This window comes from Diceros bicornis, chromosome 34 (genome assembly GCF_020826845.1).
Source record: "Diceros bicornis minor isolate mBicDic1 chromosome 34, mDicBic1.mat.cur, whole genome shotgun sequence".
Lineage (NCBI taxonomy): Eukaryota > Metazoa > Chordata > Mammalia > Perissodactyla > Rhinocerotidae > Diceros > Diceros bicornis.
The window spans coordinates 26234282-26260859 of NC_080773.1; the positions used below are offsets into that span (position 1 = coordinate 26234282).

Below are 26578 nucleotides of genomic sequence, written 5' to 3' on the forward strand. Positions count from 1 at the left end.
AAAACTAGAGAGCAAAACTGAAAATCATTTGGCATTACAGTGAGGCTGGGGCTCCTTGGGGGCAGTGGGGTGTGGGGATAAGGAGAGGGACCAAGGGGGAGGTCCTGGGTGCTCCCAACATTCTATTTCTTGGAGGGTGTTCATTTTGTGGCAAATCACTGAGCTGTTCTTGTGTGGGCACTTCTCTGTATGCGTCTTATGTTTCCCCCCAAAAAAATTTCAAGAAAACCGACAAGTCTCTGAGGAACCACAACCTCCTAGGATTGCCACCACTTCCTCCAGCCCCCACCACACAGTTAAAAATAACCTTCTGTGTATTGAGGTGCATGTCTCTTCTCTCACGAAATCCTCACCATCCCTGAGGGTGGATGACCCCCAGATTTGGCATTCCTTGCTCTGTGTCTCCTGAACACTGGGTTTCCTGGGAGCAGAGCCTGCTCGGGCAAAGGCTTGGAGGCCAGCAGACCACACCATGCTCCAAAGCAATGAGGAGAAACATGGCCCCTTGAGACACCAGCGATGAAGAAATCCATCGTGTTCTCCAGACAGCCCCAGCGAATGGGGAAGTTTCTATCCCTTTCGAAATCTGCCTCTTCCCTCCTGCACTTTCTTCCCTTCCAAAACTCATGGTGCAGAGAATCACAACCTCAGTTTCCCAGGGGTCCTGTGGGCTGGACTTCCCTCAACATCCTTAGCTGTGCTAACACACAGAATCCTCGCCTCCAGCGCCTGAGTGTCCCCTCTGCCCAGTCCTCCTGAGACACAGCCTCCAACCTGGAGAGAGAGCGACACCCCACACTGCCTGTGTGTCCCCCATTGCAGCCCCGGTCACAGGGAGCTCCAGCTGTCAGGACACTTGTTGTCTCCCCACTGGATGGTGACTCAGGTCTGCGTCCAGGGCTGGTATATGACCTCGTGAGCAGAGAGGGGATGGCCACCATGGTGATGCTGAGAGAGGGAGGTCAGTTGGCCTCCCTCATATCTCGTGTCCCTGAGTCCCACCCCTGGCTGGAATGACCTCCACAGACAGACTCAGGGGGTTTGGCCAGAAGCGACCAGTTTACACTTTGCAGAAAATGATCCCTGAGGGAAAGGACATCGACAGGGAGGCAGCAGATGGGACTCAGGCCCTGCATGGGCTGTGAATTTGGGTGAGGATCTCACACTCCCTGGCCCAGGGTCCCCAGGAGTGGACGTGGTTGGCGGTTGGTTGACTCCATGGGGTGTACCGGCCCTGATGCAGTCTGGGTGTGAAGTTCCTCCTCTGAGGAGGGTCACTGTTCTGACCTCACCCTCATCTTCCTGTTAATGACTCCTCTAAATCTTGCAATTTTTAGTTCCTGAGAGAGAACCCTGACAAAAAGCCTTTCCCAGAGAACCCGGCACAGCCAACCCCAGACATGCTACTGCTGCTGCTGCTGCTGGCCCTGCTGTGGTGGAGGGATGGGGCCGAGGGATGGAGGGAGCCGGAGGAGGATGACAAGCAGAATTATCCACTGCAAATGCAGGACTCAGTGACGGTGCAGGAGAGCCTGTGTGTGTTTGTGCCCTGCTCCTTCTCCTACCCTAAGAGTGACCGGGCTTACGTTAACTCAGCTCATGGCTACTGGTACCGGGAAGGGGCAAAACCACACCAGGATGCTCCTGTGGCCACAAACAAACCAGATCATAAAGTACAGGAGGAGACCCGGGGCCGATTCCGCCTCCTTGGGGACCCCTGGACCAATGACTGCTCCCTGGACATCAGAGACGCCAGGAGGACAGATGATGGAAAATACTTTTTTCGAGTGGAAAAAGGAAGTGTGAAATATTCTTATACAAGTAACCAGCTCTCTGTGCATGTGACGGGTAAGGTGCTGGCTCCAGGAATCACCACAGAGGAAGGACATGGGGGTCCTGGGGCAAGCAGGGAGGGGGCTTTCCATCCTGGGAGGGGTTTGGGGGTAAAACAGGTCAGGGGTCAAAGGGAGGAGCTGGACCCAAGCCTGAGGCTTCTCTCAGGGCAGCTCCTCAGACCCTCCCTCCTGATCCCTGTGTCTCCCTCTCTCCTCACCAGCCCTGAACCATACACCGAACATCCTCATCCCACAGACCCTGGAGTCTGGCCGCCCCAGGAACCTGACCTGCTCTGTGCCCTGGGCCTGTGAGCAGGGCACGCCCCCCATCTTCTCCTGGATGTTGGCTGCCCTCACCTCCCTGGGCCCCAGGACCAACCTCTCCTCGGTGCTCACCCTCACCCCACGGCCCCAGGACCATGGCACCAACCTCACCTGTCAGGTGAAGTTCCCCACAACTGGTCTAACTGTGGAAAGGACCATCCAGCTCAACGTCACCTGTGAGTGCTGGGCCAGGATGCCCGGATCCTGAGGGCAGTGAGGATGGGGGTGTCAGGATCTCAGATACTGGTGGTGGGTCCCAGAATCTAGGCTGGGAGGGGGTCAGGAGGATGCCCACTTCCACCCTTCCGCCATTTATGCAGCTCCTGGGGACAAGGACCCGTGTCCACCCAGCCCTCACCACTGATGTGGGGCCACCTTGTCTTTCTGTGCCAGACTCTCCACAGAGCCTGACCGTCACTGTCTTCCCAGGAAACAGCACAGGTAGGAAGGAGCTGTGAGCATCTGTCCCCATCAGCCCCTCACTCCCCTCAGAATTCTCCACCCCCCTCGGCTCCACAAGGAGAAAGGGCAACATTCACACAGCAGAGCCCATCTCTTGAGGCTTCTTATCACCCATCTCCTGAGGAATCCTCCAGTCTCATCTTTTTATTTTCCCTAACAACTGTTTAGGTATTTTTGAACAGGTAATATATTCACATGGTCTAAAATTCACAATGCACAGCAGAGTCTGTCCTCGGATGCCCAGTCCACTCCCAGGAAGTGACCAGTGTCCACAGGCTGTTCTGGGCCTTGGTTTCTTCAACTAAATGATCTTACAGGTCATTTGACGTCAGTAGTACAGACTGTCCCCATTCTTCCCCGTGACTGTGCCGTATTCCACGGCCTGGCTGGATTCTGATTTGTGTGCATCTTCTATTAATGGAAAAATCATGGCATTTGTTTTCTTCTACAAACAGAAACACGGAAATGAATGCTCTTGTGTCTCCTTTGACACGTGTGTGTGTGTCTGTGGGGTAACTTCCTAAAAGCAAAATAAGGCTGCTTCCTATGCTCTTTCTAATTTTGAGAGATATGGTCAAGTCGCTTTGCATGGAGGGTGGACAAGTGTACATTCCCAGCAGCGAGGGGTGACAGTGTGAGTTTTCCTGCACTTCAAATTGCATCTGCATCTGTCCTCTTCATCAGGTCTCCTTCTGCGTCCATTTTTTTCTCTCCATCTCTTTGCCTCTCTGACCCCCTGTCTCTTGTTCTCCAGCACCCACAACCCTGAAGAACGGCTCATCTCTTTCAGTCCTAGAGGGCCAGTCCCTGCACCTGGTCTGTGTTGTCGACAGCAACCCTCCAGCCAGGCTGAGCTGGGCCCGTGGGAGACGGATCCTGACCCCCTCACAGCCCTTGAACCCCGGGGTCCTGGAGCTGCCCCGGGTGGAGTCGGGGCATGAGGGTGAATTCACCTGCCAAGCTCAGCACCCTCGGGGCTCCCTGCATGTCTCCCTGAGCCTCTCTCTGCAGAGTGAGTGCACCGGTGGAAGGGGGAGGGGCTGGAGGAGGAGGACAGCACCCACCCCACCCCACAGTCCACCCAGCAGCCCCCTGAGCTTCAGAGGGGAGCTCAGCTCTTGTCTGTGATGGGATGTGAGGCCTGGAAATTCCCTGGGACTCAGAGTCTCACTGTCGTCTTCCTGCCGGGACAGGGCTGTGGGGTGGATTGAGGGCTGGAGGGGGAGCCAGGGAAGGAGGTGGGTCTTGGAGGAGAGGGGCTGGGGCCTGGACTGGTGTGTCTGGGGACATAAGGTCCTCGCTTTTTGGGGCTGGGAGGAGGGTCAGGCAAGTGTAGGACTTACCATGGCCACAAAATTTAAAGATAAGCCAAAAAAATCTTAGTAATCAAAAGAAATAATACTGAAATGCAATATTTTTTTAAAAAAATAAACATAAATGCCATGAAGAACAAAATATCAATATCTTAATAAAGACAGGCTGCAACCCAGCACTCGTATGCCTCACTCTCCTCACCCTAACCCCACCCCTTCCCGCAACCCCATCCCCATGTCCCTGTTTCTGTATCTGGTGAAGTGGACTGCACACAGAAGTGTGACGTCCTACAGGGAGTGGGAGGAGAAGAAATTGAGCTCTCGGAGGAGAACCACCAATAATCCAATCCTCTGCAGGAAAAGCGTGTCCTTTATCAGGAGTGGCGCTGGGTGCAGTCTGGGGAGCAGGTGCTAAGACTCTGCTCTTTCTGTCCTTCTGCGTCATCGTCATCATGTGAGCAGGGACCTGGGGAGGGAGGGAGAGCCCTGGGGTGGGAAGGGCAGGCAGACACGGATCCTTGAAGCCAGAGCTGTGTGAGTGGGTGGGTCCAGAGCCTGAAGCAAGGGCAGGAAGGAGACCCCTGGCACCCAGGTGAGTCTGTCACAAACCCCGGGCCCCACTGTCCGGGAAGGGGGAGCCTGTTCTCAACTCTGGGGTCTCTGGGACGCGACCACTCCTCTCCCATCTCAGTCTCCCCTCCAGCCCCTTAGAAGACAGCAGAGGAGGGGTCAGTCTGCCCACTGCACCCTGAGCGGGCCAGACTGAAAGTCTCTCTGGTCTCTTCACTCAGAGTGAGGTCCCGCAGGAAGAAAGCAGCAAGGCCAGCGGTGGGCATGGAGGACACAAGCATGGAGGGTGCAAATGCAGTCACAAGGTAAGTCTCTCAGTGAGTGACCTGTGTATCTCGCCATCCAGCATCTTGCCTGGACGCCTCCCCCAGGATGGCTCTCTGAATTGCTCTGCTCATCATGGCCAAAGTTGTTCTCCTCATCTCCTCCTGCTCCCCCAGGGTCAGATCCCCATCTCACTGACAGCAGGACAGCCCCCTCCTCTTTCCTTCAGGCTAGGATCAGAGGAATCACCGTCTCTCTGTCCTGCCTTTCTTCTGCTTCGACCAAATACTCACCCCGTCTTTTCCGTGTTTCCCCTTAAGAACAGGTAGCATCAGTCTCCATCCCTCCATTTTGACCTCTGTCATTGCTGAGGCTTCAGGATCTCTTTCCTGGACCCCTCATCTCCCTGCCCCTCATCTCCCTTGCTCTACACAGAGTGATCATCTAAAAATCATCATTGTCCAGTTCCTCTGTATTTGAACATCTGTTTGCCCCCATCACCTAGAGCAGAGGCCGGCAGAGTTTTTCTTTCAAGGGCCAGAGAGTAAATGACTTTGGCTTTGTGGGCCATACAGTCTGTGTTGCAGCCACAAAACTTTGCTATTGCAGCATAAAAGCAGCCTCAGACCATATGTAAATGAATGAGCGTGGCTGTGTTCCAGTAAAACTTTATTTAGAAACACAGGTATGGGGCCGGATTTGACTCATGGGCTGTAGTTTGCTGACCCCTGACCTAGAGAATGAAGCTCACGCTCCTCAGCCTGCAGCCCTGCATATTCTGGCCTCTCAGCACCTACCTCTCCAGAAGGGCCAGGGTTAGGGTGAGGAGGGTGAGGCACTCGCCCCAAGTGCAAAACTAAGAAAGGTGCCAAAATTCTCAGCAATCGAGATAATACTTCAATGCACTGTTTATAAAAAATCAAAATTAATGAAAAAATTTCATGAGGAGCAAAATATAAAAAATCTGAACAATGGTAGGATCAGTAGACTCAAGTTAGTTAATAATAATTTAAGATCATAACTTGGTCAAGAGAAATTGTCACATATGGCAGTGTTCTCAGCTGAAAACGAGAGAGTCAGAGAAGCAGATTTTGAAAATATTCTCTCTGCATTTGTTTCCAGTAAGGCCACGAAACCAAAATTGTAACAAATTCTGATTTGGGTAGCCATAAAACCTTTAAACTTAATGTTCAAATACACTGTGCATTTCAGGTTTTTAATAATATTTCAATTATTTTAATGTTCTGGAAAAAATTGACCACTAAAATCCTTAAAAACCTATGTAGAGAGGGACACATTTTTCTTCTGTCTGAGGCTCCAGTAGGTTCAGAAAGACATTCTTACTAATCCTGGGTTATATAAATTTTTGATTTTCCCTTCTCCGTGGTGTTTTTTTGCATTTAATTGATTCAAAATATCTTGCATGAAAACATTATTTATCTCAATTACAGAGGTTTTCAGCTCCCCTTTTAAATTTGCATTTTGGGCAAGTGCCCTACTTGCCTCACGCAGTCCCACTATCCAGTCCTCTTCCTCCAATCCCCCCACCTCCCAGTCTGCTCCATCCACCCTGGACTTTTCATCGTCATCAGTCAGAACAAGGTTACTTGTGCCTCCGGGTCTCCGCATGGGCTGTTCCTCCTCTAATGGTCTTCACTCTCCATTTCCACTCATTCATTCCTGTTCATCCTCCACGCTCTTATGGATATGTCACACTTTTCACTTATTTATTGCATTCAGAATGTGACTGGACATCTTTGGAAGGTTGTGATAGTGGGTAACGTGCATCTTTTCATTCATCAGTTCCTCCAGGAAATGTTGTTGAGCACCTATTGAGTGATGAGCACTGTAGGTGACAGAGACTCATCATGAAAAATATCTAAAATCTTGGCTCAATGAAGTTGTTTTCTAGACAGAGGATGATAATCAAACTAGTGAAAAAAAAAAAACAACCAAACAACAAATAAGTGAATAGAATGTGCAAGTTAGACGTGTGCTTTGGGGAAAATGCAAGGTACAGAGAAGAGGGAGAGATGACTTGTGGGGAGATGACTTGTGGAGTGCTCTTGGGATTTATTTATTTCTTGTAGTGAAAATTTCATAACAAATTTACCATCATAAGGATTCTTAAGTGTACAGTTGTGCAACAGATCTCTAGAACATTTCCATCTTGCAAAACTGAAACTCTGCACCCATCGACTACCCACTTTCCCCGCCACCCCAGCCCCTGCAAACGCCATTCTACTTTCTGTCTCCATGGGCTTGACTACTCTAGACATCCCATATTAGTGGAATCATGCAGTATTTGTCTTTGTGTGACTGGTTTATTTCACTTAGCATACTGTCCTCAAGGTTCATCTATGTTGTGGTATGTGACAGGATTTCCTTTGTTTTAAAGGCTGAATAGCATCCCCATCTATGTATACACCACATTTTCTTTATCCATCCATCTGTCACTGGATATTTGAGTTGCTTCCACTTCTTGGCTACTGTGAATAATGCTGCAGTGAACATGAGTGTGCAAATGTCTCTTGGAGATTCTGCTTTGAGTTCATTTGGATAAATACTCCTAAGTGGAACTGCTGGATCATACGGCAATTCCATTTTTAATATTTTGAGAAACCTCCATACTGTTTTCCCTAGTGACTGCACCATTTTACATTCCCAGCAACAGTGCACAAGGGTTCAAATTTCTCTGTATCGTCACCAACACTTGTTCTTTTTTTTTTTAATAGTGGTCATTCTAATGCGTGTGAGGTGATATCTCATTGTAGTTCTGATTTACACTTCTCTGATGATTAGTGACGTTAAGCATCTTTCCATATGCTTATTGGCCATTTATATATTCTTTGGGGAAATGTCTAATTCAAGTTCTGTGCTCATTTTTTAACGGGTGTATTTTTGTGGTTGTTGTTGATTTGTGGGAGTTCTTTATAATTCTGGATGTTAACCCCTTATCTGTTACATGATTTGCAGATATTGTCTCCCATTCCGTAGGTTGGCTTGCGGTTTTTTTAGTGATGTTTGAGCAAAAACGTGAAGGAGGATCAAGAGTTTTCAATTTGACTGTGTGATCCAAGAGCCCTGCAGGCAGAGTGAACAGCAGGTGAAAACAGTCAGACACAGGAGGCTGACCAGTGAGTGAGGAGCAGCAAGGACGTCCAAGTGATTACACAGAGGGAGGCAGGGCCAATAAGCATGAAATGAGTTTGGGGAAGTCAGCATGTGTGTACATCACGTCTGCACAAGGAGGACACTGTGGGCATCTGGAGACTTTCTGGCAGAAGAGGATCCTGATCCCACTTTTCATTTTTACAGGATCCCTCTGGCTGTTGTGCACAGAGAGACTGTGTGTATTAGGGAAGTTAGAAAAGGGGCTGGTGAAACATTCAGGCAGGAGATGATGGTGGCTGGAAGCAGGATGGCGTGAGGGTGGGGCCTGATCAGATTCTGGGTGAATTCTGAAGTTAAGGCTACTGAGAGTTGATAATGGATTGGGAGTGTGGTGTGAGTGACAGAAAGGGGCCAAGGATGACTCCTAGATTTCTGCACTGAGCAGCCAGAAAAATGGAGGTACCAATTACTGAGGTGGAGATGATTGGAGGAAGAGATTTGGGGGAGAAAAGGAGAAGTTCGGTCTGAATATGTTGAGTTTTCTGTTTGTTTTGACAGGGAATGGGCATTTCAAGTATACCTTTGGATCAAAGTCTTTCCAGAGAGTAGAAGGAGCTGGAGGTACGGATGTGGGAGTCATCAACCTATTAGATGAGATGAAGCCAATGTAGTGGATGAGGTCACGAAACAAAGTTGAAGAAGGAAAGTGTCCGGGGCTGCTCTGATATTTAGGGGCAGGGAGATGGGGAGCATCCAGCAAGGGGGCTTCCAGCGAGGTCAACGGACACAGAAAGTGTGATGTCTTGTAATTAAGTCCAAAGGGGCTTTCCTTTAGGGCAGGTGTGCAGTCAGGTCACCTGCTGCTGCAAAGTCCAGAGAGGTGAGGACTGAAAGATGGCTATTTGGATTTCCCCAGCAGAGGTCACTGGTGTGCCTGATAACAGCAGTATCGGGAAGTGTGTGTGTGTGTGTGTGTGTGTGTGTGAATCTTAATTTGAATTATGAAGAGAATGGGAGGGGCAAAAATATTAACAATTCTGTTGAAATGCTCTCTTGTCAAGAGGAGCAGCAGAGAAGGATGCTCCTTGGCAGCACCAGTCACTCTCCTCCATGAGTCTGTGTTACTTTCTTGTTGCTGCTGTGATGAATCATCACAAATTCAGTGGCTTCCAACAACATAAATTTATTATCTTACGGTTCTGGAGGTCACAAGTCCAAAATGGGTTTCACTGCGCTAAAAGGAAGGCATTGGCCAACAGGGCTGAGGCCCGTCTGGAGGCTCCAGGGGAAGATGCATTTTCTTGCCTTTTCCATCCTCTAGAGGGCGCCTGCATTCCTTGGTTCATGGCCTCTTTCTCCATCTTCAAGGCCAAAAGTACAGCGTCTTCAAATCTCTCTCTGCCTCCTTTCACATGTAAAGACCCTTCTGATTACCTTAGGCCTTCCCAAATAATCCGGGAGAATGTCCCCATCTCAATATCCTTCACTTAATTCCATCTGCAAAGTCCCTTTTCCTTATGTAGTCTAACACATTCACAGGTTCCTAGGGATTAGGGCTTGGATATCACCTTGGACAGCCACCGTTGGGGGGCTGTTATTCTGCCTACCACAGGGACATAATTTCTTTGACTGACTTGTCCTTCCACCAAACTGCGAGCTTCCCAAGGGCAGGTGACATGCCTGAATCAAGGCCCTATAATCCTCTCTCGCTTACCCAGTTCCTGTCCAACATATAATTCACAATTAGGTATTTATTTGCTTAACTCATATTTTGCTGCCTTCCTCAATTAAAGAGTAAGCCGCAAGAAGTCAGGGTCTGTGTCTGCTGTGTCCACCACAGAACATCCAGCACCCAGCTCAGGGCCTCACACACAGGGGGCCTCACGCTTCGTGGTCAGAAAGAACTAGATTGGATCCTGGTTTCAGCAGGGATATTTTGCTGAGGAAGATTAGCCCTGAGCTAACATCTGATGCCAATTCTCCTCTTTTTGCTGAGGAAGATTGGCCCTGGGCTAACGTCCGTGCCCATCTTCTTCTACTTTATATGTGGGACGCCAGCCACAGCATGGCTTGATAAGCAGTGCCTAGGTCCGTGCCGGGGATCTGAACCTGCGAACCCAGGGCTGCCAAGCAGAGTGCACGAATTTAGCCACTATGCTACCAGGGTGGCCCCTTCCTCAGGGACTTTGAGCATGTTGCTTACTTTGATCATCGCCGTTGTCATATATATAAAATGGAGACAATGATAATATCTTCCTTATGGGGTTGTTGTGGGAAGCTCATGAGATTAGCAAGCACCAAATAATGTGTTCTTTAAATATCAAATATTCAAGGAAAACATAAAGAAAGGAGATGTCACGAAAAATGTATGTGGGATGAATGGAAGAAGGAATACGTGGGGTTCCCTCTTGGACACTCGCTGTCTTATCCTGTCCTTACTGTTCTGCTCTGACTCCCTTCTCTCTCCCTCTACTCAGGGTCCCCTGATTGAATCCCAGGAGAGCAGCTTCCCAGACCACCCTCCCCCAGATGTGGCTGCCACCTGCTCCGGGGAGGAAGAACAACTCCATTATGCATCCCTCAGCTTTCATGGGATGAAGCCTTGGGATCCACAGGAACAGGAGTCCGCTGCTAGTGAGAACTCAGAGATCAAGATCCACAAGTGAGATACTGCAGAGACTCGATCCTGGCTTGAGAGATCACAGCTCCTGTGGGGCAAAGAAAAAGTCAGGTGCTGTAGAGTTAAAAATCCCACTAAATAGTGTAAAGAACAGAGACTTTGGAACCAAAGAGTTTGAGTTTGCATCCACACTACCTGTTTACAAAGTAAGTGACAGACTGACTCCTACCTCTCTGTGCCTCAATTTCCTACTCTGTGAATCAGGGATGGGAAGCCCTACCTACCAGTTCATAGTGAGAATTCTTGGAGTAAAATCCTATCAGAACACCTGCCACAAAGTGTATGCTGAACACATGCTGGATCACCATGCTTTGGACAGTAAGGTCCTGCTGGGAATTTCTCCTGACTCTGGAGGGGACCAGCGTCAGACCTCAGACCTTGCACAGTGAGATCCCTCCTCCTGGAATGTCCATGCACCAGGCCATCATCTTCCTGTGTCTTTGAAAGCTGAGCCCAAGTGGTGGACATTTGCATTGCGATGGGGCAGTCAAGCAGCAGCTCATGATCGCCCCCTATAGAGACAAACCCGGTGAATGAGAAAGGTTCTCAATCGATCACATTACCTTCTGATGAATGAAGCAAATCATCCCCAAATTGCCCTTTGACCCCCACACAAAGACAGGACTATTTCTCAGCAGTCACTTCATAAAGTGGTCGTTGTGGAAAGAAATCAAAGATTGGGTGAGGCACGAAAAATTCTCTACAAAAGGACCCCAACAAATTTATAATAGCACCAAAAAAACATAAAGGACAAAGGAACAATTTTTTATTTAAACATGAAATACTTTTGCACTGAGAAATAGGGAACATTGCTGAGGGAAGTTAAAGAAGATCCAAATGAATGAAGAGATATACCATGTTCATGGATGGGAAGACACGGTTTTGTTAAGACGTCACTTTTCTCCATATTGATTTATGTGTATATATATATATATATATATATAATATATAAATTGAGAAGCTGATTCTAAACTCTATATGGAAATGTAAAAACCTAGAATAGGAAAACAGTATTGGATAGGAAGACCACAGTTGGAGACATCAGACTTTTCTATGAAGTAGAGTCATTAAGAGAGTGTGCTGTGGACAGAACAGAATCCATAAATAGACCCACACATTATACATGGTCCACTGAACAGCATCTAGTCTATTCATTTTGGAAAGGAAGGATATTTCAACCAATGTGGTAGAAGAAGTGAATCAATGTTTGGAAAAAATGAACTATATATATATTATAATTTGTTTATATAACTAGAATCATGCAGTATGTACTCAAGTGGCTTTTTCACTCAGTATTGAATTTTTTGAGGTTCATCCATTGTGTGTGTATCAGTACTTTGTTCCTTCATTGCTGAGTAGGTTTCCAGTATATCACAGTTTGTTTACCCTTGTTTTTGTTGATGAACATTGGGCTTGTTTCCCGTTTTTGGCAATTATGAATAAAGCTGCTCTGAATATATTTCTACAAGTTTTATTTTTATTTTTTATTTTTAATTATTTATTTATTTAGTGAAGAAGATCAGCCCTGAGCTAACATCCATGCTAATCCTCCTCTTTTTGCTGAGGAAGACAGACTCTGAGCTAATGTCCATTGCCAATCCGCCTCCTTTTTTTCCCCAAAAGCCCCAGTAGATAGTTGTATGTCATAGTTGCACATCCTTCCAGTTGCTGTATGTGGGACACGGCCTCAGCATGGCCGGAGAAGCGGTACGTCGGTGCGCACCCGGCATGCGAACACGGGATGCCAGTAGTGGAGCGCGCAGACCTAACTGCTAATCCACGGGGCTGGCCCTCTACAAGTCTTTTCCATGTATGTTTTCATTTCTTTCAAGTGTTGGGGGGCAGGGCCATGATGGAGACAATGATGTCAGAGTCACATGTTGGAAACTCACGGGTCTCTGGGACTCCCCAGGGAGACCAGCATGCAGCAGGCAGCTGGAGAGATGGATGGTCTGGAGCTCTGGAGGAAGGTAGGGACTGGAGATGGACAGTGGGAACATCATGGGGGTCCAGTAATCCTGATAGTGAATGCCTGCTGTTGTGGGTTGAATTATCTCCCCCAAAAAGATTTATTCAGGTTCTCACCCCTGATACCTGTGAACGTGATTTTATTTGGAGACATGACCCAGTTAGTATGAGGTCAGACGTATTTTGCCGGGTGGAGGGGGGGGCGAGGAGCCCTAAAACCAGTGACTCTTGTCCTTATACAAAGAGCGAAATTTGGACACAGAAACATGTAGGGAAGAAGGCCGTGTGACAATGGAGGTAGAGATTGGAGTTGTGACGCCACAAGGCAAGAAACGCCAAGGATTGCTGGCAACCACCAGAACCCAGATCAGTCAAGAAAGGATTCTTCCCTAGAGTGTTCCGAGGGTGCGTGGTCCTGCTGAAACCTTGGTTGTTGTCTTCCAGCCTCCAGAACTGTGAAAGAATAAATTTCTGCTGTTTTAGGCCACACAGTGTGTGTTAATTTGTCACAGCAGCTCTAGGGAACTAATCCATCTGCTATCACCTATTGTGCATCAATTCCTCACCTATCCTGTGTTATTCAGTCCTCACAGTGACTCTGAGAGGATCAGCATTGCCTCTGTGTCACAGAGGAGGCTCAGGTGAGCTGCTCATATTCACACAAGCCAGCAAGTGGAGGAACAAGAAAAATCCAGTTAGACAGCCTCAGTGTTACAGGGGGTCGTTATCAGTGGGCCCCAGGGATTTGCCTTGTGTCCAGCCACTGTCCTAACTGGTTGGTGAGCGCTCAAACAGTTAAGTGTGTTCCTAAGAGCAGTGACGACCACAGCTGCTAAGCTGGCCATCCACACTTCCATGGATTCAGCCAGCTCAGAGTCTCTCTCTGTCTCTCTCTTCTCTTTCTTCCACCTCTTGCTCTCCTTCTTTCCTTTCATTTTTTTTCTTTTTCTTTCCTTAATTCCTTCCTCCCTCCCTCACTCCCCAGCCTGGTCCTGGAAAGGAAAGGAACAGACTTCCCAGCCTCGTCCTCTCTTTTTATCTGTCTGTGTTCACCTCTGAGACTTTGCCTGGGCAATGTTTCCTCACTGCCCGTTCCCAAGGACAAGTCTATGCCTGATCTGTGATACAGGGTGAAGGTATTTTTGTCTATTTTGATCACCAAGACCAATACCTGACACATAATATGCTTTTGATAAATATTTTAAAAATTAAAGAAAAGATGCTGTTGCTTTAAAATATGTCTCCAGCCCAGGTCTTTGTTCTGAGCCTCATACTTTCCTAACGGAACTGATATTGTCTGTAAGGGCATCTTCAATGCTCCCCATTCCGATAGATGGTGAGCCCATGGGGTTAAGGAGTGGGTGTGTTTTGGCTCCCAGAGCTATTCAGAAAATTTTGTTGATAAGATAAGTCTCAGAGAAAGCCCTGAGTCAGGTAGATAGGTCCCCAGGAGGCAAAGACAAGCAAATTCTGAATCTACCACATCAGAGCAAGCAGTAGGTGAGCCTGCTCTTTGTCCTGGATGGAGACGTGATCTCATCCCTCAAGGTTGCTCCCTGCAAATACATCCATGAGAACTCGGCCAGGTAATGAGCAGTCAGAGCATCATGATTTGGGTAGAGGCAGCAAGATGTGTGAGAGTATGAGAGACTCAGGACTATCTTTCCCAACAGGTGGTTTTGCTCTTCTTTAATGAAGTGGGAGTTCTCAGAATATTCTCATAAAATTCTCCTTTTTTAGGATAGACTAATGATTCTGTCACTTGTGGTCAACATATTACTATAGAAGCCTGAGCATGTGGCTGGTTCCCCATCAGAAAACCAGAAGGATGTTGTGAATAGAGAAATCCCAATACTGACATTTCACAACTCTGTTTTCTCACTTCAGGCTTTGTTTGAGGAAGTTGAAAAGGAGATGACTGGAAGGAAGTGACACTGTAAGAAAATAAAATCTCTTTTTTGGCCATAAATCCATTGCACTTTCTTCCATCCAAAGGCAGCCAGACTTTGCTTATGTCTTCAACTCCTCCAAGTACCTCAAAGGATCTGGAATCTGGAGTGTGGAATTCTTGTGTGAACTTCATCAGTTTAGGACGTTCCGGGGGGAAATTGGCTGAGCAACGCTGTTGTAGAGAAAATGAGTCAGTGGGATCCCAACTGTTCTAATCAGGAGCATGAGCTCTACTTATCTTTGTTCTAGAAAGTTTGCTCCAGTTACCCAATGAGAAGAACTGCAAAAACTGGTTATTTCCAAAAGCAGTGATGTTAAACCACTTTCACTCAAGAAAAAACGAAAACAAATACATGTTCTCACTATTTTGAGATGGATGAAGAAGATGTGGTATATATACGCAATGGAATACTACTCAACCATAACAAAGGATGAAATCCAGCCATTTGTGACAACATGGATGGACCTTGAGGGTATTGTGCTAAGCGAAACAAGACAGAGGGAGAAAGTCAAATACCATAAGATCTCACTCATGAGTAGAAGATAAAAACAACAACAAACAATCACATAGAGACAGAGATTGGATTGGTGGTTACCAAAGGGAAATGGGGGGGGAGGAGGGTGACAGGGATGATTAGGCACATGTTTGTGGTGATGGATTTTAATTAGTCTTTCGGTGGTTAACATGATGTAACCTAAGTAGAAATAGAAATATAATGATGTACACCTGAATTTATATAATGTTATATTCCAAAGTTACTGCAATAAAATAAAATAAAAATAATTTGAGAGATTTATTAAGTATAGCACATCTCCCATTAAAAACAAGCAGTACAAATGAAATTTAGAAGACTAGGTAATTACTCTGCAAAATAAAATAGAACTATATAGCATCATACCTCCAACAGGATCAAATGAGAGAAAAAAAACAAATGTCCTGAAACCAAAGAATGGAGTATACCAAGATGGTCATCAAACGTTGCTGGCTCTGGGAAGCGGGACCTGCTGTTGATGTTATAGACCAGACCACGGGCGCCACGTAACCTCACGTGTGTGATGGTGCTTAGCGCTGAGTAGATGTTCAATCAATATTCAAGAATGAGTGAAAGTCAGCTGCTTTCTCCAGGATCTAGATCTAAATATTCTATTTAGTAGATATAAATTATAAGTAGTAAGGTCTTATGAGAAAACCTATTTTTAAAATTTTCCTGAAATATATTAGTCAGTAAACAAGGGTTATGAATACTTCTCAGTAGTATAAGGATTACTCTTTGAAACTGATGGCCCCTCGCCCACGAGTTTCTGTAACTCCGATATCTCAGCCTCTCAACATAAAGCCCAATATTCTCCCAGAATCTTTCTCTCTTCAGTTCCCTATTGGTCTCTTTAATCTTAGGTCCAATTGTCTTTCATATAGTCTCACTGTTCTTAGTTCCTCTAGGCAATTAGGGACACCCAGGCATGCAGAAGCATGCCCAAGAACGAAAAAGGAAACAGAGAGAGCATAAGAGAACCCCAGGCAACTGACGAGAGGATTCATGTCTCCTAAAGCTTTTCTCTTAGGCAAGCCATATCTTTTCACCACTTCAGGTTATATGTCTGCCTTCCTGGCCTGAATCTTGGATCCCATGCTTGAGGGGTTCAGACCTCTCTTAGAGCTGGGCGATTTTTGACCTCAGAACTTGGCCTTAGTTCAGAACCACAGACAGCATCATTCCGTGGCCTGGAGCTCTAGGTCTACAAAGAGTATTGGGAGGACAGACGTCCCCTTGTGTGGTGAGCCACCTTCATTGCAGCCCAGAGAAATTAGTTCATGATAAGGCTGGAAGGAGGGGAGAGAGTTCATTACATCATAGCATATAAAGGATCTTGATACACACCTCAATTTTAGGTCATCACCCAACAAGACTGGGAATTTGGCATCAACCACTCTGATGTATAATGTTTCCTGGAGTTAGTGTGATCATGGAAAACCACCCAATGCCATGTCTTCTATGAGTGTGGGGCCAGGATTCCCAGCACCCTGAGTGCAAGAGGGAGTCCAAGGAGAGTTCAGTGCTTGGGATACTCAGCGCCTGGTTTCTGGGTACTCAGTGCCTGAGGAGTGGGACAAGAGGGATTCCAGAATCTACCTATTTCTCTGTTTTAATGGCTTGAGAAGAGGGGAGGACCAACACTCATTCCACCCTTCACCACTACAGAGGGAGCTATTATGTTTCTTCCCAGATACTCCATTCCGATGGACATCATTGCCTTTCAATAACATAGTAAATGAAAGAAACAATCTTTTTTCTCTGAGACTCATTGGGAGAGGGGTATCTGCCACTCCATAGCACAGCGGGAGTCCCAAGTTGACGTGATGGGAAGGATGAGGTTATACATGGTATGTCCTCATTTCCCCATAGTCAAGTTCTGCCCATAAGCCTTTCTCATCAAAGCATAATGAGATCAAGAGCTCCACTAACTTTCCCTCAGGTATCACAGGCGAAGCTTGAGGGCCACGGGACAGGAACATCAGCCCCCAGTATTCAGAGGATAGAGGACAAATATTTTCTATAGCTCAGAGCTTCTCTGGGAAAGGGAGACTTCAAACACTGGTTCTAGTGGAGTAAATGTATCTTTAGTCAATGGATTATAAATAATTTAATGGGAATTCTTTGCTGTAGGTAATAAATATAAGCTTTACAATAAGAGAAATTTGAATTCAATTCTAGTTTCTCCATTTGCGAAGGGGGTGACATGAGAAAGTTAGTCACTCTGCTTCTCTGTACCTCAGTGTCCTGCTCTGTAATGTGGGGAAATAATAAGCCCCATGTCACAAGGATGCTGTGACACACTTAAAGCACTGTATGCAGGTCCTGGTACAAGGTGTGTGTTCATTGTGTGCTGGTTCTTTATCCCTTGAAATGCAAGTTCCTGCTGGCAACTTAGCCTTTTGCTGTGATTGGCGATTCCCATCCTGTTTTAAGTGAACACGGGACATTTCAGTAAATGGAGCTAAAATTTCACCACCAAAGTACAAACCAGGAAAGGAATAAAACATCACACCATATCCTTCTCAATGGGGTCAATTGGAAAGAATCAGAAGTCTGTAGTGTGGCCCCGAAAGGTTCCTGATCTTGAATAATTTCTTCTTCTCAAGAAGCAGGAACATATGCGGGAAAGTTGGGTTGACAGAACTCTGAGAACTTTCACCGAGATCTCCCAATTGGCACACACGCTCACTCATATGAGTGGACTGATCTGGATAAAATCAATGAAAAGACTTCCAGAGAAGAAGGCTTACATATCATAGGGGCTGTCTCTGAGGGTTGCCAGAGCTTAGCATCTTCCCTTACACTGTTCTCAGTTTGGTTTCAAGCAAAAACCTCAATGTAGGATACACCTCTAGATTTATGGAGAGGACTCTAGAGAAGCTTGAAGTGTAAGTAGACACTTCCAGGTCAGGGGAGTCCTGGACCTCAGGAGGGGTGTGCCCATTCCCATTTGAGTTCTACCCTCTTTCTATCACCGGGGATTCCCTCAACTCCAGACACTTGGATCTCAGACAAGTTGGTTGAAAGTAACACCTACACCCTAAACCCTAGCTCTGAGTTAAGGAGGAAGATACAGTGTCTGGAGAGACTGCCTGTGTAAAGCATGAGAATATGAAGAGTAATCACATGAACACTATAAAACATACTACAACAGAAAGGGGGAAGAAAGATACAAGGATGTGCAAGCCAAAGAACTCAGTCTGGGAGCACTTACAATGCCAGAAACAGAAGAAGATTTCTTTCAGGTGTTTCAGTACAGCTGAAATTAATAAGAAAAAACAGTGACACTTAATAGCTCAGGAGAAAGGTGAATAATTCTTAAATCCAGGTGACAGGTTTGTTATTCTATTCTGTCTTTGGTACTTGTTTAACAAAAAAGTTAAGTAAAGATATGATGTTGTTTCAATGCCCTTACGGAAGGTTTTAGTTTCAGTTTGGGTAATTTCTATGAATTGATCTTCAAGTTACTGCTTCTTTCCTTGGTTGTTTCAAGTCTACTGAGTCCATCAAGGGCATTCTTCATGTTGTCAAATTTAAAAAATTGCTACCATTTCCATTTATCTCTTTGTATAATTTTCATCTTTCTGTTGAAATTGCCCATGTGATCATGCATTTTGCCCACTTTTTCCACTAGAGCATTTAACATAATAATAGTTATGTTATATGTTCCTTTCTGATAGTTCCAACATCTGGTTCATATCTGAGACTTCTTCTGTTGATTGCGTTGACTCTTGAAAGTTGGTTGACACATCTTGCTTTTTGTGCATTCCCAAATATTTTATTGAATGTTGGACAACGTGTGTAGAAGAGTAGACACTGAGGTAACAGTGTTTATGCCTGGAAGTGGGCATGCCTCTTCTGTTGAGATGGTAATGTGGAAATTTGAACCTGTCCTGTCAGAATTGAACTGAATTATGGTTGTGTGGTTGGTATACTTACCTTCAGTCACCAGAGCCTCAAATTCCTCTAGCGTTACTTAGGATCATGACTAGTCTGTAGAAGGGGTTTTCAGTGCTTATTTTCCACCTTTAGCTTTGCTCTTCCCTATGAATCTATTTCTCAGACGATCTCTCTCCGTGTTCTTGCCCAGTAGAAGGAATGCAGTACTAATCATTATCTAGATAGACTTATTTTGTTGGAAAGGACCTAGAAGAGGCAAAAAATCATAAAAAAGAGAAAAGTTATAGTATATTCTTACCACAAGCTACCAATACCTCTTATAAAGCCACAGTAATTAAGGTCATGTTGGGATTTTACTAGGATAGACCAACAGAGCAGGATAGAATGTTCAGAATCAAACCTACACATATGCAATTACTTGATTTATGACAAGAGCTATGCTTCAATGCAGTGGGAGAAATATGGCCCTTTTGAGAAATAGTGCTGGATCCATTGGCTCTCCCTATGGGCAAAAAGGAATCATAACACCTACATCACACAATACAGGAAAGTTCATTCCTAGTGGAATGGATACGTAAATGTAAAAAGGGAAACTTTAGATTTTTTTAGTAAACATAAAAGACAGTGTGTGTTTTTGTGGCTATGCAAGCACTTCTTAAACAGGGCAAACATTTATTAACAATGACAGAAGAGATTGATAAACTTGACTATGTTAGAATTAAGAAACTCTTCATAAAAGATGCTATGAAGAAGATATTTGTAATAAAAATCTCCAAGAGAGAACTTGTCTGCAGAATATTTAAGTACCTGTAAAAACTGATACAAAAAGGATCAACAACCAAATAGGAAAATGGGCAAATGACTTAAAGTCCTTCACAGAGGAAGATGCTCAAATCCCCAAGAGAATATGAGAAGTTCCTCAGCCTCATGAGTCGTCAAGGAAATGCAAAATAAACCCACAATGAATTCCACTAATTTCCAGCATGATTAAAATGAAAGCAGACCAAAAATCCCACGAAGGAAACAATTGGAAATATCAAGTATTGTCCAGAATTGAAATTACTGGAACTCTCATAGACTCATTATTGAAATGTAAATATTATAAACACTTTCAAAACTGTTTGGCAATACTTACTAAAACTGAATATGCACATACTCTATTACTGAGAAAGGCCACTCTACAAGATACACCCATCAAAAGTGCACATACATGCCTAAAGCACCACTTTTGTGGCACCAATCTTCTTCAGAGATCCAGACTGGAAATAGCCCAAACATCCATCAAAGGTAGACACATTATAGAGTGTACGGTATACGCACACAATGGAATTCTTTCAGAATTGAGAATGAATGAATTGCTGATGTGTGGGTAAATCAGACAGCAAAAGACTGAGCACAGGGGCCAGACAACGATGAACGCACACTGGAAGTTCCCAACTGTGTAAAAATTAAAAACAAATAAAACGAATCGATGATAGAAGTCAACAGTGGTTCTTTTTTTCGGGTGGGCCTGACTAACTAGGAATGGACATTGGTGACGCTTCTTAATCTAGATGATTATTCTGGGAATGTCACCATTAGGAAAATTGATCAAGCATGTCTTTATAATCAGAACTGCTTTCACTATGTATATCGGCTTCAATGTCTTTTACTTTAAAAACAATATATGAGGATACCTCACACAAATATATGCTAATTCATTTTAAAATATACATCACATCTAAAAATTATAAAAAATGTATATTTTACTGAAACCATCTCAGGACAAAGTGAAAAACCCAAATAGCCCTATACCCATAAAGGAATTGATTCAGTGGGAAACATTATGTTCCAGGGAAAAAGTTAATGACAAGTTCATCCGAATGTGCAGGGCAGAAAAAATTCCAACTTTTCATAAGCACTTTCGAGTATGAAAGTCACATCAGCCAGTATCACTTTTGGAAGTCTTTTGCTTTCTCTAGACCTATATTGAGTTCTGCAGAGTAGGGAAGTGGTGATGGCTGATCTCCAAGAACTTCCGCATGTCTGGCAGCTGTGGGTCTGAACTTGCACTTATGTGCACAATTACTATCCTGTTCTTATTCACTCACTTCGTGTTGTAGTTTACTCTTCTTTTTCCCCAGCCATTCTTCCCATACTGAGGGTACCTGGTGGCCAGACTGTCCCAGGGCAGTGGCTGGCATTTATGGTTCAAGAGACGCTTCTGTTGTTGGTAGTGCTGCTGCAGTCCATGCTGTGGGAAGGTGAGAGGACCAGGAGCCAGAGGGGTCCAGGGTGGGGATTGAGGGTGGAGTTGATTCTCTTACTCATGTTTATTACATGAAACACAGTTACAAAATGAGAAACTGTTCCTGAATGTGACAGGAAGGGTAAGTCCCAGAAAAATCTTTTCTCCATCCAAGTTAATGGGAGGCCCACAGGCCCCTGGGAGGCTCCAACACAGATCGTCCCCCTCCAGAAAAAGACATCAGCCCCTTTCTCTTCCCTAGCCATGACCTAAACTCATGAGATGCATTTCCCAGGAATGCTGGAATCCAGTTACCCTGGAAATCTGACTTGTGAGAAGGAGACCCCACCTTGGAAATTTACCCTGGAACATTTCCCTGGAAATTTGACCTGCACTGCTTTCTCTTCTATTCAGAGTCTCAAAGGATTGGATGGTGCCCACTCCCATTTGGGAGGGAAATTCTTTTTACTGAGGTCACCACGTTAAAAACCTATCTCATCTGGAAACAGCCTCACAGACACATGCACAAATAATATTTAACCTGGGCATTCCACAGCCCAGTCAAGTTGACACATAAAATTAGCCATCATACCTGCCTCGGAGGCTAATGATGAGCATACACACACAGAAAGACAGACAGACAAACAGCTTGGCACTGGGCTTTCTGAATACTGAGATGGGCCATTTCCTGCCCTTTGCCCCGGGGAAGATGGGACTCCTCTGAATAGGCAAACGGCCCAGGTTGTCAGGTCAAAGAGATTCTAGGACATGTCTTAGTAGGAGAGAAATACTAGGGATGCTCTTCTCCTGGATCCTTTGCATGTCACTGTAAATGACTCTCTGGGCCACCTGTGTCCAACTGGGTCACCAATCCATGTACTGAGGCTTGGTGCTCCTTGTCGTCCGAAATACAGCCAGTGGTTTTCCCCTACCCATCCTTGCCTCCCAGCAATTGAGAAGCTGTTACGTCACACCAGCAGGGTAGCCAAACACCAGTGATGGTGTGCGAGGTCTTCATAGCACCTGCCCCTCCACTGACCCTCAGAGCTTGGTGGCTGCAGCTTCCACTTCTCCCTTCTCTTGTGGCCAGCTTTAACCTGCAAGCAAAGAGGGAAGGGGATGCTGGGAAATGTAGTTCCAACTTGGCAAAGCCTCCACGGGTATGTTCACTGAAGCTCTCAAATAACCTTTTAAAAGTCATCCTTTAAATATAGTAAATGGAAAAATCCATCAGGTAAGTAAACTTTCAACTTAACCTTTTCCCTATTAGCTATGATTTGCGTGGCTGCTGTTTAGTTATCTCGCCCTGCACATCAAATCAACCTAAAACACAGTGGCTCAAGCAATTATTTTATTCTATTGTTTAATGTTTATTCTCATTGCTCTGTAAATTGGCCAGAGCCCCACTGGGCAGTTTCACCCCTAGATTTGCTTATGGCTCTTTCAGGCAGTCGCATTGGGATGGTGGCAGTGACCTGGGCTGGACATCTGACCCCTCAGTGTTCCTCTATGTAGCATCTCTCTCCATCAGAGTCCCCGCAATTGCTTACACAGATGCCCAGAAATCCATGAGGCGGGAGTGGAACCTGCCAGGCTTTCTTAGTGTCTGAGTGATATGAGTCTCAGAACATCTTGTCCTCCACATTCTATTGGTCAAAGCGATCATGGGACCAGTCTAGGTTCAAGAAGAGGAGATAATAATAACAAACTCCATCTTGTAAGGAGAGGAGCGCCATGTTTGTATAAAGGAGAGTCTGGATTGTTTGGGGCTGTCTTTGGTGACTAGTTGCTACAGCTACTCGCCTGTCTGAATTTAAGCTGCCTCCTCCACTTGATGAGGGGAACATGCCTCTCTGTTAGAGATGTTGGGAAAATGAAATGGGAAGAGATATGCAAAGGCGCAGGACAAAACCTTCACCTTCCCTGCCCTTGGACCGGTGACCACAGCCTGACATTGTTCATAGGACATTCCTGAGGGTGGACAGAAGGAAAAGGAGGAGAAACAGAGGAATTCCCCCCTGTCTAGTCCCTCCTCCCGGGTAGACCTGAGCCCTCCCCAGCACATCTGATGTCTTGACCCTCCTGACTCCAGATATAAGGTCCCTGTGCTGTGTGAGCAGGCCCCTCCACAGAGCTGCAGATATCTCCAAAGTCAACCCTCAGCTCTGAATCAGAACCACGGACAGCACCATGGCCCTTTCCTAAGGAATCCCCAGGAGCCAGGCAAGTCCTGTGTAGAATGAGCGCCCCCTAGTGTGGTGGTCTAAGGTCGGCTGGGGCAAAGGTGTGGTTGGGCACATTCAGAGCGCAGAACTTGGTAGCTGGCGGAAAATCTCCAGCACAGTATGGGAGTGAGTGGTATTGAGAAGATAATATCTGAGAGTCCGGCAACTCCCAGGGTACCAGCATCACCTGCAGAATTCACATCCCTCGTGACCCCCTGAGAGTCTCTACCGTGTCTACTTGGCCCAGTACTCCCTGAGACTCACCTTCCAGTCCAGAAGAGGAAGAGCTCCACTCACCCCAGGTGTGCTTCCCCATCACAGCCACCTAGCCTATGGCACTGGAATTATCATGTAACCTGTCTCCCTACCAGATGGTGCTCTCCTCAAAGGCAAGGGCTAGACCTGTCATATTCACCCCTCTTACTAGAAACCTGAGGGCATGGTTTACGTGATTGTTGAATGAATGAATGAATGAAATCTACTCCCTCCCCTCTTGGGATGAGTTGAAAATTCTTCCCTTCCAGATTAACATAAACTACTGCCTCCCAATCCAAGGAAACCTGGGCTGACACAGATTGATGAAGTGGATCCCAGTGCAGAGAATAGTGCATGAGGCATGGCACCTGTGTGATTTGGGCAATTGTCTTGCTTCCTCTGGATCTCACTGTCTTCTCTGAAAATTGGAGAAATAAGGCTAGAAGCCTCCTCAGCTCTGATGGCCCATGGGTCATGCTTCCTCTTTTGCACACAGTTCGTTTCTTGTACTTCCCCATGTCTCTCCTTCCAATTCTTCTGCTTTTCTTTTCAAATTGGGAACAATGGGAACAGGATCGGCATGGCCAGGCCCTTCTGACCACAGATACTGCAGCTGCCCCTGCAGGGAGAGAATGAGTGGCCAAGACAGGGGAGCCCAGGAGGGGGATGGGGCTGCAGGATGAGATTCCAGCTGAAAATGCAGGAAATGGTGATGGTGTAAGAGGGTCTATGCAGGCTCCAACCCCGCACCTTCCTTCTCCATGATCATGGCACTGACACTGCCGTAGGTTTTGGGTGATAGTTCTGGGAAGGGCATAATATGGGATGGACAGATTCATGAAGTTGAATAGAAGAAAACAGACTGTAATTTTTCTATGTATATTTCTATGTCTTAAGATAAAGACATGCAAATCCATAGTGTTAAAGGCAGCATGTTCAGATGATAAAACCACAGAGAAAAGCAAGGAAACAAATGACATTACAGTGAGTCTGGGGCTCCTTGGGGGAGTGTGGTGTGGGGATAGGGAGGGGGACCACGGGGGAGGTCCTGGGTGCTCCCAAGGTCCTACTTCTTGGAGGATCTTCATTTTTTGATGAATCACTGAGCTGTTCTTGTGAGGGCACTTCTCTGTATGTGTCTTATGTTTCCCCAAAAAATGTTTCAAGAAAACCCACATTGGTCTGACGAGGCACCACCTCACAGGATTCCCATCACTTCCTCCTGGCCCGCACCACACAGTTAAAAAATAACCTTCTGTGAATTCAGGCTCATGTCTATTCTCTCATGGAATCTTCACCATCCCTGAGGGTGAATGACCCCCAGGCTGGCGTTCCTTGCTCTGTGTCTCCTGAACACCGGCATGCTGAGAGCAGAACCTGCTCAGGCAACGACTCAGAGGTCGGCAGACCTCACCATGCTCTGGAGCAATGAGGAGAAGCGCGGTCCTGTGAGACACCAGCGATGAAATAATTTGCCCTGTGCCCAAACAGCCCCCACAAAGGGAAAAGTTTCTATCCCTTTTGAAATCTGCCCCTTCTGTCCTGCACTTTCTTCCTTTCCAAACCCATGGTGCAGAGAATCACAGCCTCAGTTTCCCAGCCGTGCTGTGAGCAGGGATCCCCTCGACGTCCCCGGCTTGTGCTAACACAGAATCCTGGCCTCCACTGCCTGAGTGTCCCCTCTGCCCGTCCTCCTGAGACACAACCTCCAACCTGCAGGGAAGGTGACACCCCACACTGCCTGTGTGACCCCCATTGCAGCCCCTGTCACAGGGAGTTCCAGGTGCCCAGACACCTATTGTCTCCCCGCTGGGCAGTAACTCAGGGCTGCATCCAGGGCTGGTGTGTGACCTCATGAGCAGAGTGGGGATGCCCACTATGTGGATGCTGAGGGAAGGAAGTCAGTTGGTGTCCCTTATACCTTGGTTCCATGAGTCCCACTCCTGGCTGGAATGACCTCCACAGACAGACTCAGGGGTTCTGGCCAGAAGGCACCAATTTTCACTTGGCAGAAAATGATCGGTGTGGGAAAGGGGATCCACAAGGAGGCAAGAGACGGGGCTCAGGCCCTGCATGGGGTGTGATTTTGGGTGAGGCTCTCATCATTCCGACCCAGGGTCCCAGGAGTGGACGTGGGAGGTCAATGGTTGACTGCAAGGGCTGTCCCTGCCCCAACGGTGTCTGGATGTGAAGTTCCTCCTCTGAGCAGGGTCACTGTTCTGACCTCACTCTCATCTTCCTGTTGCAGCTTCCTCTAAATCTGCAACTTTTAGTTCCTGAGAGAGAACCTTAAGAAACGGACTTTCTCGGGGAACCTGGCACAGCCAACCCCAGACATGCTGCTGCTGCTGCTTCTGGCCCTGCTCTGGTGGAGGGAGGGGGCTGAGGGTCAGAGGGAGTTGGAGAAGTATTACTGGCTGCAAGTGCAGGAATCAGTGATGGTGCAGGAGGGTCTGTGTGTGCGGGTGCCTTGCTCCTTCTCCTACCCCCGGGATGGCTGGACTGACTTTACTCCAGCTCACGGCTACTGGTTCCGGGAAGGGGCCAAAACAGACCGAGCTGCATTAGTGGCCACAAACAATCCATATCGAGAAGTGCAGGAGGAGACCCGGGGCCGATTCCACCTCCTTGGGGACCCCCGGAGATACAACTGCTCCTTGGACATCAGAGACGCCAGGAGGACAGATGATGGAAAATACTATTTTCGAGTGGAGAGAGGAAGTTTTGTGCAATATTCTTACACAAGTAACCAGCTCTCTGTGCATGTGACAGGTAAGGTGCTGGCTCCCGAAATCCCCACAGGAGAAGGACATGGGAGTCCTGGGGTAGAGCAGGGAGGGGACTCTCTATCCTGGGAGGTGGTTGGGGGTAAAACAGGTTTGGGCTCAGAGGGAGGAGCTGGATCAAAGCCTAAGCCTTCCCTCAGGGCCGCTCCTCAGACCGTCCCTCCTGATC

The 26578-nt window shown here is 46.6% G+C and overlaps 1 protein-coding gene across 11 annotated transcripts in view; it reads left to right on the top strand.

The window, feature by feature from the left end:
• The first annotated feature begins 1318 nt into the window (after positions 1-1318).
• Positions 1319-26578, top strand: part of LOC131397222 (sialic acid-binding Ig-like lectin 8) — a 34996-nt gene continuing 9736 nt past the window's right edge. For 2 of the 11 annotated variants that reach the window (XM_058529988.1, XM_058529993.1), the window contains exon 1: positions 25873-26395. In XM_058529988.1, the coding sequence (XP_058385971.1) occupies positions 25960-26395 (436 nt within the window). In that variant the 5' untranslated portion in view covers positions 25873-25959. Of the gene's footprint in view, positions 1854-2056; positions 2336-2552; positions 2601-3375; positions 3634-4291; positions 4389-4725; positions 4810-7765; positions 8118-8440; positions 12022-25872; positions 26396-26578 lie in introns of those variants that run through there. The other 9 variants (XR_009216730.1, XR_009216731.1, XR_009216732.1 and 6 more) reach the window with 9 other exon arrangements.